The 12,363-nt window shown below is 46.4% G+C and overlaps 1 protein-coding gene across 3 annotated transcripts in view; it reads left to right on the top strand.

The window, feature by feature from the left end:
* Positions 1 to 12,363, top strand: part of CCDC43 (coiled-coil domain containing 43) — a 212,280-nt gene that overhangs the window by 40,954 nt on the left and 158,963 nt on the right. For all 3 annotated transcript variants that reach the window (XM_085646727.1, XM_085646729.1, XM_085646730.1), the window contains one exon: positions 7,255 to 7,345. In XM_085646727.1, the coding sequence (XP_085502853.1) occupies positions 7,255 to 7,345 (91 nt within the window). The remainder of the gene's footprint in view (positions 1 to 7,254; positions 7,346 to 12,363) is intronic.

The raw sequence follows: 12,363 nt of genomic DNA on the forward strand, positions 1-12,363 counted from the left end.
CTGCATACCTGACATTCTTTGCAGTGTGCGTGCACCGCGCTTGTTTTTTCCTACAAACACGCATGTCCGCCTGTAGAACCTCCTTTGAGAGGCCCATGAATTTTACAATCTGTTAAAGCACCAAGCATGTTACTTACTGTCTGATGTTTGCTCACTTCTCACTTTATCCTTGAACTGTAGTTTTCTAATTCGTCAAGCACTTTTATCCAACAGGGCGCACTTGACTACCTAATATCACTACTGTATCCCGTCGTGAAACTCCAAGCACTTTAACTTACCGAGCCTTCTAGATCATGGCTGCGAATTGCTCTCGTCCCGACCATCTCTCCCACTAACAGGCTTGTAGATACTGGGATTGAGGAGTTAAAAATCATATGGACAGATTGGATTTTATTGTGGTTTTAAAAAATGAAGTGGTTGATCTCATTTTTGATTTTTTAATTTTTAGGTTTAACTAACTTTCAGTTATAAATTGTACATACAGTGTCAAATTTTTCTTGGGTGAAATCAGTATGGTAGAAAAATCACCCACATCCTTTGGCGATTAACTTGGGTTTTTTCACAGTCCCACGGTGCATGTAACGTAGATGTTAGCGTCACTCCGATTTCAATGGAATGTATTTCATTAGCATATTTAGGGCTAGGGCTACCTTGAGTTTAGTTTTATAGTAGTGAGTTTGGGGAGGGGATTATAAATGAAACTTTTGCATTGGTGTTCCTTGCTTTACTAGACACGCTAAACCTCCTATCCCCATCAGCTCTTTGGCCAGTCCTGTTCACCAATAAATATTTGGGTGTTCTGTCACGACTGGCCGTCTTCCAGTCACTCATAAAGTAAGCAAGATCTGTGACGGGAGCATGTCGCTATGCAATAAGAGGGATGCTGTTGGGTAAAATCCTCAAAGGTTCCCATACAGAGTGACCTAAATAGATTTATCAGGTAAGCATTTTGCCTTTAGAATAGATAGCGTACTGAGTTGAACTAGTATCTGTTGTTCCGACCTGCAAGACTTAAGTTCGAATCCAACTCATCAAAGTAAGCATTCTATCCTTTGGGTGGGTACACTAAGCTTTGGTAACTTGGGTAGTAGTATTTCCTTATTTATAGCGCTTACAGGCAGCAAGACTTGTAAGAAGCCTTAAAGGCAGATTATGGGACTTCTTTCTCCTTTGGTGTATGGGTTATAAATGTACTGCCAATAATGCCAACCGGTTTCTTTAGATACGTGCGGGCACGCGAGACAGTTCTGAGGCATAAAACCATTTAAATCATCCTGGAGTAACGTGTTGCCCCTGTGGGACAGGCAAAGAGGGAGTGTCACAGTAGTTGCCTTCATTTTATCAAAAGGAAAAAAGTCATAGCTGTGCAAGTCATACATACCAGCAAGAGTTGGATGCTTTTTTCGGTCTTAAGGGTGGCTCGTAACTTGTCAACTTGATGTCTAATTAGGGGAGAAATTTCATATGGTGGAGGAAAACTACTTCAAGGTGCTAGGCTAGAACCCAACAAAGCTGTCACAAATGAGTTCTTGGCACACGATTTGCCAGAACATTATTATTATTATTATTGTGTTCTTATATAGCGCTCAACTTACCCTTGGGCATCTTGGCGCTTGCATTGGGAACCCGTCCTGGTTTTTCCCTGTGAGATAACCCATACTGGGCATCCCCAAGGTGAAAGCCAGGCATCCCGCCGCGGGGGGGCCGTTGTGGAGATTAAGCAAGCTTGTTGCCCAGAGCTGCATAGTGTGAACTCGTGCTTAGAGTGGGCACCGAAGCGAGAATTATCGAGTCCGTGGACAATTAGGCTCCAGACCCTGCCGCGTCGGGAATTGAACCCTGGTCCCGGGTCTGACCTCTGCTTCAGGGTATGCCTCCTCTAACCAGTGAGCTACACTTCTCCACCAACATCAATTCTGTCTCCGTAATTAAGCATAAATAAATATAGCCGGTATTTTTAAGACCCCTAAAGGTCTCAAGGCGCTGGGGGCCGTCGGGGAGATTAAGTGAGCTATTGCCCAGAGTGACGTGCTGAGCTGCCGCCGGGGTTCGAACCACGAGTCCTGCGCTCCGGGGTCAGCTGCTCCCATAGGCTAGGTCAGCTCACCGTTGGCGTGCTTATTCACACTGCAAGAGGTAACCTATACTTGGCAAGACACTGTATAATCACGTACGGGTGTTGTACCTGGTAACTACCTGAGTCCTTCAACACACGACACGCACAGTTTTCAGGGGCGGTGGTCGCTTTTTACTTAAACTATTTGAAGACGCTCTTCATTGGAGTGTTACATCTCTCCGAAACGAGGAGCTGGCTAAACGAGTAATGATTACATTACTTTTTTTCCTTAGTACAGAATTAGTGTACAGAAAAGCTGGAGACTCCAGAAATGCCTCCCCGATTACTTAGTCTATGAAATCTTTTGGGCATTCGTTTTTACTTCTATCACATGACTGTTTTTTGTTGACCGTGCGCAGGCATTAACCCGCTACTCACCTCCAGACTACATATTAGGCTGTGGCAGAATCAAAGCAAGGGTTCAGCGGTAGAGCGAGTCTGCTGGTGGCTATTCATTCAGTCTGCACTTCCGCTCCCTTCAGTCTGACTGAACAACGAATCATACTGTTGTGGAAACAGAGAAGTGCCATGGAGTGCTCGTTTCGCATGTTGACAAATCGTATGAGATCGAAAGGTCAATCTGTCGCAACACATAGTTCTCAGTGTATTGTGACCCGAGTTAGGAGCGAATACAAGTTAAAGAAACTTACCAAGGAAGGGTAGTTGGGTGATGTAAGAAGAATGTTCGAGGAGGGGCAGGGCTAGACAAGCAGGGGTCGTACAGACAGGAAAGTGGGTTCACCAGCAGGGGGTTTAAAGGCTGTAGAGTGGTCTCTTCCATTATGTTATTTTTGTTCTTTGGTCAGAGCAGATTACAGCTGTGTGTTTTCAAAACTGACCTAAATATTTAATCTGAAGCGAATCTGGACACGTTTATTAGGTAAAAGAAAATCTGATTTTTGAGCTATTGCTTAGCAAATGTCTTTTCCAATCTCCCATTCTGGGATCTCTCCCTTTGGGTCCGTAACTAACTCCCAGACATCCCCCATTCTCGGTCTGCCTCCTCTCGTTCTGATTGCCTCATTTCTGGCCTATGTTGTATGGCTTATTATACCTCGTTCTGCTTCCCTTCATCCCCTCACCCGGTTTTTCTCATGTCCCTCTCATGCGTACCTCTCATTTTTCACTCCCAGTCCGTCTTTCCTGCTAATTTATCTTGCATTCCTGTCTTGTACAATAAAACTCTCATTCTGGTTGATGAATGTTACTTATTGCTTTCTCTTACTTTGTCAGATCACGCACTGCTCCTGCCATTCTGATTACCCTGTACCATTTTATATATTAAAACATTAGAAAGTTGAGATCTTCATTGAGGACAGTGGAGTGGCTCAGGGCCAATAATGGCTGTTATAGATTGACTATGAGCTACTACACATCTTTCTAGGTCTCGCCTGACGTTAGCAGCGCGCATGCGCTGCTTTCGCCGTGCGAGGGCCTTTTGGAATCAAAACGGACAGAAGATGTGCACGCGGGGACTGGATGCTTTACTCGCGGCACGAGACCGACGCACTATTTTTCACACTGACCGCGATTTCGCTTGTTTCATCTTCCACCGTCTTCTTTGATTGATCCCAAGCCTGTTGCAAGGCACATGGAACATCACCATGGAACTAATTGGCAACCTTATAAGCACAGTGCGTGGATTGAAATGTTTCCTGAGTACAGTCCTGGCAACACTGCTCTGTGGATGCCGTATTGGGGGTCGGGGGTCTTGGCGAGAGGGGCTCACGTGCGGTGTTTATTCCTCCGCTTCCCACGTCCTGTTAAGGCTGTTGAGGTGGGGCAGTGGATCCGGCTTTCTGCAAAATGTGCATTTTGCCACTAGGCAAACCGACACCATGGAAAGCTTCATTTGCATGTTGTCACTTGTTTATTTATTTTCTTCAGGAATAATGGGGGTTTCGAACTGTTTTGTCTGAGTGTTTGCATACAGCAGGGTTGCATTTTTATTACAACACAAATATTTGCTCCAGGTTTCAGTCAAGTGCGAATGAGTGTGCTTCTAAACCACTTTGCACCTGTACCCTTTAAATTCACAGCCATGAAATGTCCAACCGGTTCAACTAAACCTCTTCATTTCAATCAATGGCACTTGTATGACTGACGGGTGCATCCGGCCTGTCACTCGCCCTGTTCATCCGGCGGGTGCCACTGACTGTTGATGCTGCCGAGCCCTTGAAATGGCATATCATGCAGAGTACATCCAGGTCTGTGGCAAGAAAACAAGAGATGTGACTTCCTTCAATGGCTGCAAGTGGCCTTCTTCATTAGCGCGCTAACCCTAAAAGCATTATTGCAGTCCATTATTTGCAGCGGTGCCTGACAGTTCTGGGCCTAATTATTGAAATCATTTTAATTCTTGATGGCTGACCCTGCGAGGTCAAATCTGGCTACCATCTCTTTTACCAGAAGAGCCTGCCACTGACCCATCACTCTAGCTGCACAGTGGACCCTAGTTAAACCTCTTTTGTTGCAAATGTTACTGCACAGCGTTACTAGAAGCAGTGCTTTTCCTGCAAACCATTTAAGGACAATTTTTGCTTTATCACCATCCCCGGCACCTTTTACAATAAGACACCGTTTTGCTTGTTTTTCGTATATACTTGTCCATTTCAGCATTTAAATATAGTTTGCAAACGTTTGCCTATACTCGTTTCTGCATCAAAGCCACTCTGGTTTGTGGGTGATGGTGAATTTATTACCTCCTGCCCCTATGAAAGATCACGAACCCAGAGATAAGCCGTGTGCTTCCCGTTCTGTCCTTTAAAAGGTCAGATTATCCCAACAAAAGCTATAACCAGACTTTATCCAAAGAATTTGTAAACTGAATACCTTCATGCCCAACCTTCTACTGCACCCATGAGGCTCCGCACCCCTGCTTTGGGAACCATGATTGTCCTTTCAGGGGGAAGCAGCTTGTGTGCAATAGTGATGCAGGTCTTAGACCCAACAGTCTCCAATCCTTCTCCTAAACGCATATCTCCTTTCTTTTGATTTTATTAATTGCCATCAACAGGATGTTCTCTTCCACTAGAAGCAGGGCATAGGTTTGGAAAGGGGGCGTGAAGTCATTATTGACCGCCATTTTAAGTTGGGCAGCTGTACCTGCGCTCACCGCTTCTGATTACAGGGCGCACTTTTTGTCCATCACGGGTGAGGAAGGCCGGCTTGTTTCTTCAGCTGGTCAATGACTGAACTGGGGTCTTGTGGGGCCAAAATTCCTGTGTCCTTTATTGCCAGGCGTGGCTCTCTTGGAGCACTGGCTAAGCCTCTTGCATCCACTGGTATATCCAACGCAAATTCAGGGTCCAGAGTGTTCTACCAAATTCACCCGAGTTTTGGTTTCTTCTCCCATATCACACTCAAGTGCTTATTTCCGTCTTCCTTGTCCAGTGCCATGCTTTTAGTTACCGTGACTTTTCAAAGGCCTGATTAGTGCTTAGAAAGGAAACACACAAGTTCAGGCGCTCTGTATCGCGAGTTCCCCTTTCTTTTGAGAAGCACCCCTTTATGAGAAGTGCTGGTACTTCCTTTTTTTTTTTAAATCTTCCCCGACAAATTAAAAAATACGTGCAGGTACTCGGTATCTTTCACTTGAAAACATAGGATGTGATGCAATAGCTCCAGTTTGATGCACCAAGCTTTCAATATTAGAAAGAGATGATGGCTAGTGGTTAAAGTGCTGCTCTCAGAATCTTATAACCCGGCTTCAAATCCAGTATCTTAACCCCATGTAGTGCCATTTTGTACGAGTCACTCTTGCTCCATTTGCAACATAGAATGTCTAGTGCAAATATGATATCTTAAGTGCAGTGTAGTGCATTGCCACAATCTTATGGTTCCCAGGTGCTTTCACAATCTGTGTGCCCTTTGTTTCTGGCATCCTTGTTGATGTTTGTTCTGTTGATATTCCAATTTGTAGTGTTTCCTATTGTTAATACGGTGTGTTGGATGGACATTAGTAAGGCTGGAGTAGGATTATATATTGTTTAGTCATGGAATATTTTGTATGGTGAGCAGCTAGATTGGGCTCTGGGTCTGTGTGGAACATTATTTTTGCTTAGTTCTGCTGGGGTGTAGAATTTGCCCATTTGTAGTGCTTAATTTGAGCTGTTGCTGGCAGGTGGGGCCCACCAGCACATATTTTACCTCATCGAGTTGGACCCAGAACAAGAGAGAACAAGCATTAAAAATGCAATAGGTCTCGCCTTTCATTAAGTTAAAGCCGTTTGCTTTGCTATACAATACCATTAGCAAAGCAAATGGCTGTAACTTAATCAAAGGCGAGACCTATTGCATTTTCAATGCTTGTTTCATCGGTAGTCATCATATCGCAGTAAGTATATCACGAGAATGTTTACACATGGTATGTTGCATCAGAGGTGCGCTTTCCTGATACTGCTGTCTCTCTGGATGTGCTGTCATTTCTTTGCTGTTTATTTCCTTTACTTTCAGCCACGCTGCTATACAACATGGCTAAAACATATAGGCAAAGCCAACCGCTCTCACGTAGTAATGTGCTGCATGGCTAAACACTTAGAAGGTCCCAAAGGCGAGACATATTGGCTATGCCAATGCTTGTCTACTTTTCTTTTTTTCATTTATTTTTCATATGCTTGTTAAGTCTGCGAGTATGTTTTATTGTAGATGGGTAAGTGGGATAATGCAAGAATGAGTCAATGAGTGAATAAATGGAATCACAAATGCAAGGATGAATGACAAAGTGCATCATTTATCGCTAACCGAGTGCCTAAACTCACTAGTGACTCGAGACACTTTCATGTATAAGCCAAACCAACTGTCATTAAAAATGCTGTGTAGGCTGGCAAGCGAGATTATGTTGCCTTAAAGAAACCAGGCTAAGTGAGAACATCGTGGACTGTTTCTTCGCAAGTCGACGTTGAACTTGGTTAATAAACACAATACGTTTCTTAAAGAGAAAAGTAAGGAACAATAAACTTTTCTGAATAAATGTGCTCTACCTGAATAACTAGTTCTTCCATAAGTAAAAGATTTTGACTTAACAAAATGCTCCACAATTTGTATCCATTCTTGGATTTGGTTTTATGCATAGGTGAGTAACTGAACATCACATGCTAACATTCTAGCTGTGCTCTAACTTATCTTTTTTCCCCTAGGAGGAGGTTTCCTTAGACGATGTTTGCCAAGAAATTTTTACAAAATGGTGTGAAGCTGAAAAATCATCACAATCTCGGGAGAAGAAAGAAGGTATAGCTGTGATCACCACTGGGGTAAATTGACTGAGTGCTTTGCTGATTTCTGTAGGCAATTTCATTTTGAATTTAAAAAAAGGAAGGGCTCTTGTTGCTTTCACATATGTTTTGATGGTTATAGCTGCAATGTCATTTTGTTTTTATATTCTACCAGTAATTAAGTGAAACACCGGATGTAGTACACTGTGGTCAAAACAATAGGTACAGTTGAACAAACCTTCCTTTGTTCTTCTATACCAGGGTTGTGCACCCATGGTCCTTGATGGCTACTATCATGTAAGGTTTTCAGGCTAACCACCACTGTAAATCATTCCCATTTTGATTACTAGTGTGTATACTTAGTGCGGACATCCTGAAGTGTTGATATAAGCAAGGGACACCATCTCTTTGTGATCTTTCTTTACCTTGCTCAGACCTTTGACTCTAGTGGCACGGCATTCCTACATTTAGGCTTCGCCTGCACAGCGCTTGCAAAATCTCTTGTAATGAAAAAGAAAAAAATCTTAAAAGGGACTTAGAGCCCGCCCATTACTTACCATTGGTCGGCTCCTACGACACTCCAGTTTCCGTGCTTTGTATTGCATGGCGCCTCCTCCTTGGCTCCAGCTTCCCATTGGGGCTTTGTGTGTGGTCCCTACCATGGAGCTTGGACCAAGTACAGCTTCCGGTCTGTAACAAGCAACAACAAAATGCACTGCCTATCCTGTTATTTAACAATGGTATAACTCATGAATAATTTTTTTTAATAACTCTTTTTATTAAGTGTAGTTCAGATACACAACAGAACAGTTTGGAGGATTAACAAACACCATGGGCTCCTCACAGGGAGTTTATGCACATTTCATCTCAAAACTGATCACACCCGGCCCATGCACATGTACAGTGCGTATCATGCCAGCTATACCAACTGATGCATTCACCAACAGGCTTCCTTGCCCCCTTCCTTCATAACCATCCAGCCCCTCCCTTAGGTCCCTTTGTATTGTATCCATTCTCCCCAAATCTTATCAAATTTGCGGGGGCATCCCCGACCTTGATAGATCCTGCGCTGCGCAATCTGGCACCAGCCGAGGTAATTTTTCCATTCCTGGACTGTTGTGGGTCTGCTCGCTCCCCACAGTCTGGTCAAATTTTGCTCTGCTACCCCAGCAGCAACAGCCAGCCATAGTGTTAGACCTGGCATCTGTTGGCGTGTTTCCCCTGTCGTTTTGCTTTCTGATCTCCTGGTTTTGACTCTGTTTTTGCTGGTTTAGTGTCTCTGCGCACCTTCCCTCTGCTGTTGCGTGTTAAAGTGTAAGTACTCCTTTTGTAAATTTATTATGGATTGGTGTTGCCATGAGTGACATATTTGATTTACCGGTAAGTCCCTAGTAAAATGATCAGAGTGTGCCAGGGCCTGTAAATCAAATTCTGCTAGTGGGCCTGCAGCACTGATTGTGCCACCCATACAACCTGTGCCACCCATACGACCAGCCTCTCAAAGGGTCCTCAGACCTGCCACTGCAGTGTCTGCTCGCAGTTTTTACTGCCATGTCGACTTGGCAAGTGCACCCACTTGCCAAGCCCTAACCTTCCCTTTTATTTAATATGAGTCACCCCTAAGGTAGACAGGCCCAAGTCACCCCAATGGACGGGGTGCAGTGTACTTGAAAGGTAGGACATGTACTGGTGTGTGTGACGTGCTGATAATGAAGTACAGTATATTTCACTTTCACTATTGGAAGGCTATCTGTCCCATAGGACAGAATGGGAAGTACTGGGTAACATTTTACAAGTATATCTTCCCATTGGGACAAGAAAAGAATATAGAGAAATAGTTTAGTATGCCTTAACTCAGAATGTAGAAAGGCATCTTTTAATAAAGATGATTTTCATATTCTGTGCTTGAAAATACCACCTTTAGAAAGTAGGTATTTTCTTGCTTAGTACCCCGTGCACCTCTGCTTGGTTGTGGATTGACTGTCTGGCTTGGAGTGACAGGGATTGGGGATGTGCATTTTCTTCAGACAGCCACTTTGGGGGGGGGGGTCGAGGTGTGTCCTGCGTCACGGCTGGGCTGAATAGACCTAGGCTGCATTTAGAGTAGTGGGAGGAGACTTTCTTGCACCTGAATGGGCCTAGTCTGCCTTGGACAATGCTGTCTCCACCTCCTGCTGGGAAGCTGGGCCAGAGCGGACCAAACTGGTTTGGACTGAGCACTGACACACACTGCCCAAGAGAACAAAGAGAAACTGAGTATAAATATTGGGGCCCAGGCCACAGAACTTTAGAACCCGCTTGTATCAAGGAACCTGCCAAGAAGAGGAGCTGGAAGAACTGCCAGGAGGAGTACTGCCCCTTTGTTGTGGCGTTGCTTTGCTGGGTTGTTGCTTTGCTGGGTTGACCGGCAGTTGCCACTTCTGCCTTGGCCAGTGAAAGGACTGGACTGAACTTTCTTCACTTGGTGCTGAGTATCTCCAAGGGTTTGATATAGAGCTTGCCTCCTGTCCATGAAATCTCAGGGACAGCAAAGACTTCACTTTCCTCTTGGAACCGCCTCTGAGACTGCGTGTCTCAGTTGCCACAGGGGGAAACGGCAACCGGATGCCGCCACCCTGGTCTCACCGCCACCGCTGTTGCCAGCTGACATCATCCCTGTGGTCTGCACCATGGTCTGAGAGGACTGCTCGTAAGCTACACGCAGCAACTACTAGGGAAACAGTATTATATTGAACGAAACCTTGAACTCACCCCCCCTCCTCCCCCCCCCCCCCCCTGCTCCCTTGCACCGTGGGTTTAGATCTAGAACTACCCACCTCCCCAATTTGCAGAATGCCTGCTGCCCTCAAGTGCGATTCGAACATGTCAGGGGGTTGGCAGCTCCATCCTCCTGGCCCCGTGAGCACAGAGCACCCGCCGACCCACTGTTTTCAACTTAGACCCCAGAGCCACCCATCCGCGCCGGGGTGGGGTGCAGAAACATACAGTCAATGATAGATTGTCAATGCTTCACTAGTGCAAGGCACGATCCCCGACTCTCTAAACGCATCACAGGTATCCCCCATTCTCAAAAAAAGTAACGCAGACAGCTCTGATCTGAACAATATCCGTCCCATTTCCAACATCCCCACTCTGGCAAAACTTTTTGAAAAGTGCGTGCTAATACAACTCTGCTCTCACATTGAGAAATTTCAACTGTTGGATCATCATCAATCTGTTTTTTTTGGAGAGGGCACAGCACCGAATCTGCTCTCGCTCACATCATGGATGACATAAAAAAAAATTCTGGACCAAAATGAGTGTTTATTGACCCTCCTTGACCTATCTTCTGCTTTCACGTTGTTAACCGTATCAAACTACTGTCCACTCTAGAACACAGGATGGGCCTATCCGGATTTGTATTGAAATGGTTCACTTCCTTCCTCCAAAACAGATCCCAAAGAATCAAGATGAATCAATCCCTATCTCAGCCCCACACAGTAACTATGGGGGTTGCACAGGGGTCCGCCCTGTCACCCATACTCTTCAATTTATTCTTGGAACCATTAGCAAAAGACTCGAACTCCGTGAACATTCTTTTTCATATGTATGTGGATGACACAACTTCATCTGAAAATCACTTCCCCGGAAGACTTCATCTCACTCAACTCCATCCTGATGAACACTCACAACCGGCTCACTGACAACTACCTCTTGCTCAACACCTCCAAAACAGAATTCCTTCTCATTGCTCCCCCTAACAACATTCCCAAGATTGACCTTTGGATGAAACACCTTACAGCCTTCAACTGGTCCCCCCCATTGAGTCAGCTAAATCCCTCAGAATCACACTAGACATGCACTTGATTATGAAGAACCATATCAGCAATGCAGCCAGGGGAGCTAAACATCAGTTGAGTATACTAAGGAATCTCAAACCATTCCTTCCACAGGAAATTGACGGTATAAGCTCTAGTTTTTCAAAGACTAGACTATGGTTGCTCCACGCTCTGTGGTCTCCCCAAACAGAGCTTGGCCCCACTAAGGGCTTCCAATAATGCCACAGCGAGATTGATTACTGGGACAAAAAGAAACAATCACATATCCCCAGCCCTAAAATTCCTAATTTGGTTACCATATGATGCAAGAATACATTTAAAAGTAAAACCCTGGGGCGAGGACTTGCTGGCTATGCGGTAGGACGCGCGCTCGGAGTGCTCCGGCGGGCCCACTCATACCGCCTCTGGGGGTGTCCTGGCGGCGGACGGCTGGGGGCACCTTCGGCGGAGCAGAAGACCCTGCGGGAGCGGCGATAACAGTGGTGAGGCTCCCGCGACCTGGTCTGCGATCGGAGCGCCCGCCATTTTGCGGCGTCCGGAGCGGGGGTTCCGTGGGATGCGATGATAGCTGCCTCTGATCGCTCAGGGACCTTCTGCTGCTCTGCGACTTGAAAGGTGACTGCGAGGCAGCGGAGACGCCTTTGGAGGTCTGGAGGGTGAGCCCAGCCGGCCCGGAGCGGGTGAACAGTCGGCGCCTCTGCGGAGGATCCTGAGCCGCCATTTTGTCTGCTGGGCCGGGGACGCATCTGCCGGCTTGGCACCTGGCCGATTGCTTTCTCAGGTCCAGCGGGGCCTCCGGGCAGTCTGGGGAGAGGTGGCGGTGCATGAGCCTGGCTGGAGGACGACGGCGACGATTGTACCAGCCCAGGTGTGTCTCGGGCCTTCAGGGGCCGGCTCCGGAGGCGGCCGCCATTTTGCCCGCATCCTGCCGGTGGAGACTGTGAGTAACTGGGGCCCAGTGGGGAGTGCGGCCTTGAAGTAATGTTGCAGGCCTTGTGAGGGTCCCAGGGGTGAGCACTCGCATTGCCTGGTGCAGCGCTACAGCCCTTTACACCGTCGGGCCCAACGCCTTGAGCCTCCCCGGTCCCTCTGGAGCTGCTGCGGGACGGGAAGTAGGCCCGGGAGTCTGCTGGAGGTGGGCTAATGCGGAGAGGACGCCTTACCTGAGTGATCTGCTGCTGGCCATCGATAGCGCAACCTTGCGGCGCGAGAGGAG

This window comes from Triturus cristatus, chromosome 1_1 (genome assembly GCF_964204655.1).
Source record: "Triturus cristatus chromosome 1_1, aTriCri1.1, whole genome shotgun sequence".
NCBI classification, from domain to species: Eukaryota; Metazoa; Chordata; class Amphibia; order Caudata; family Salamandridae; genus Triturus; species Triturus cristatus.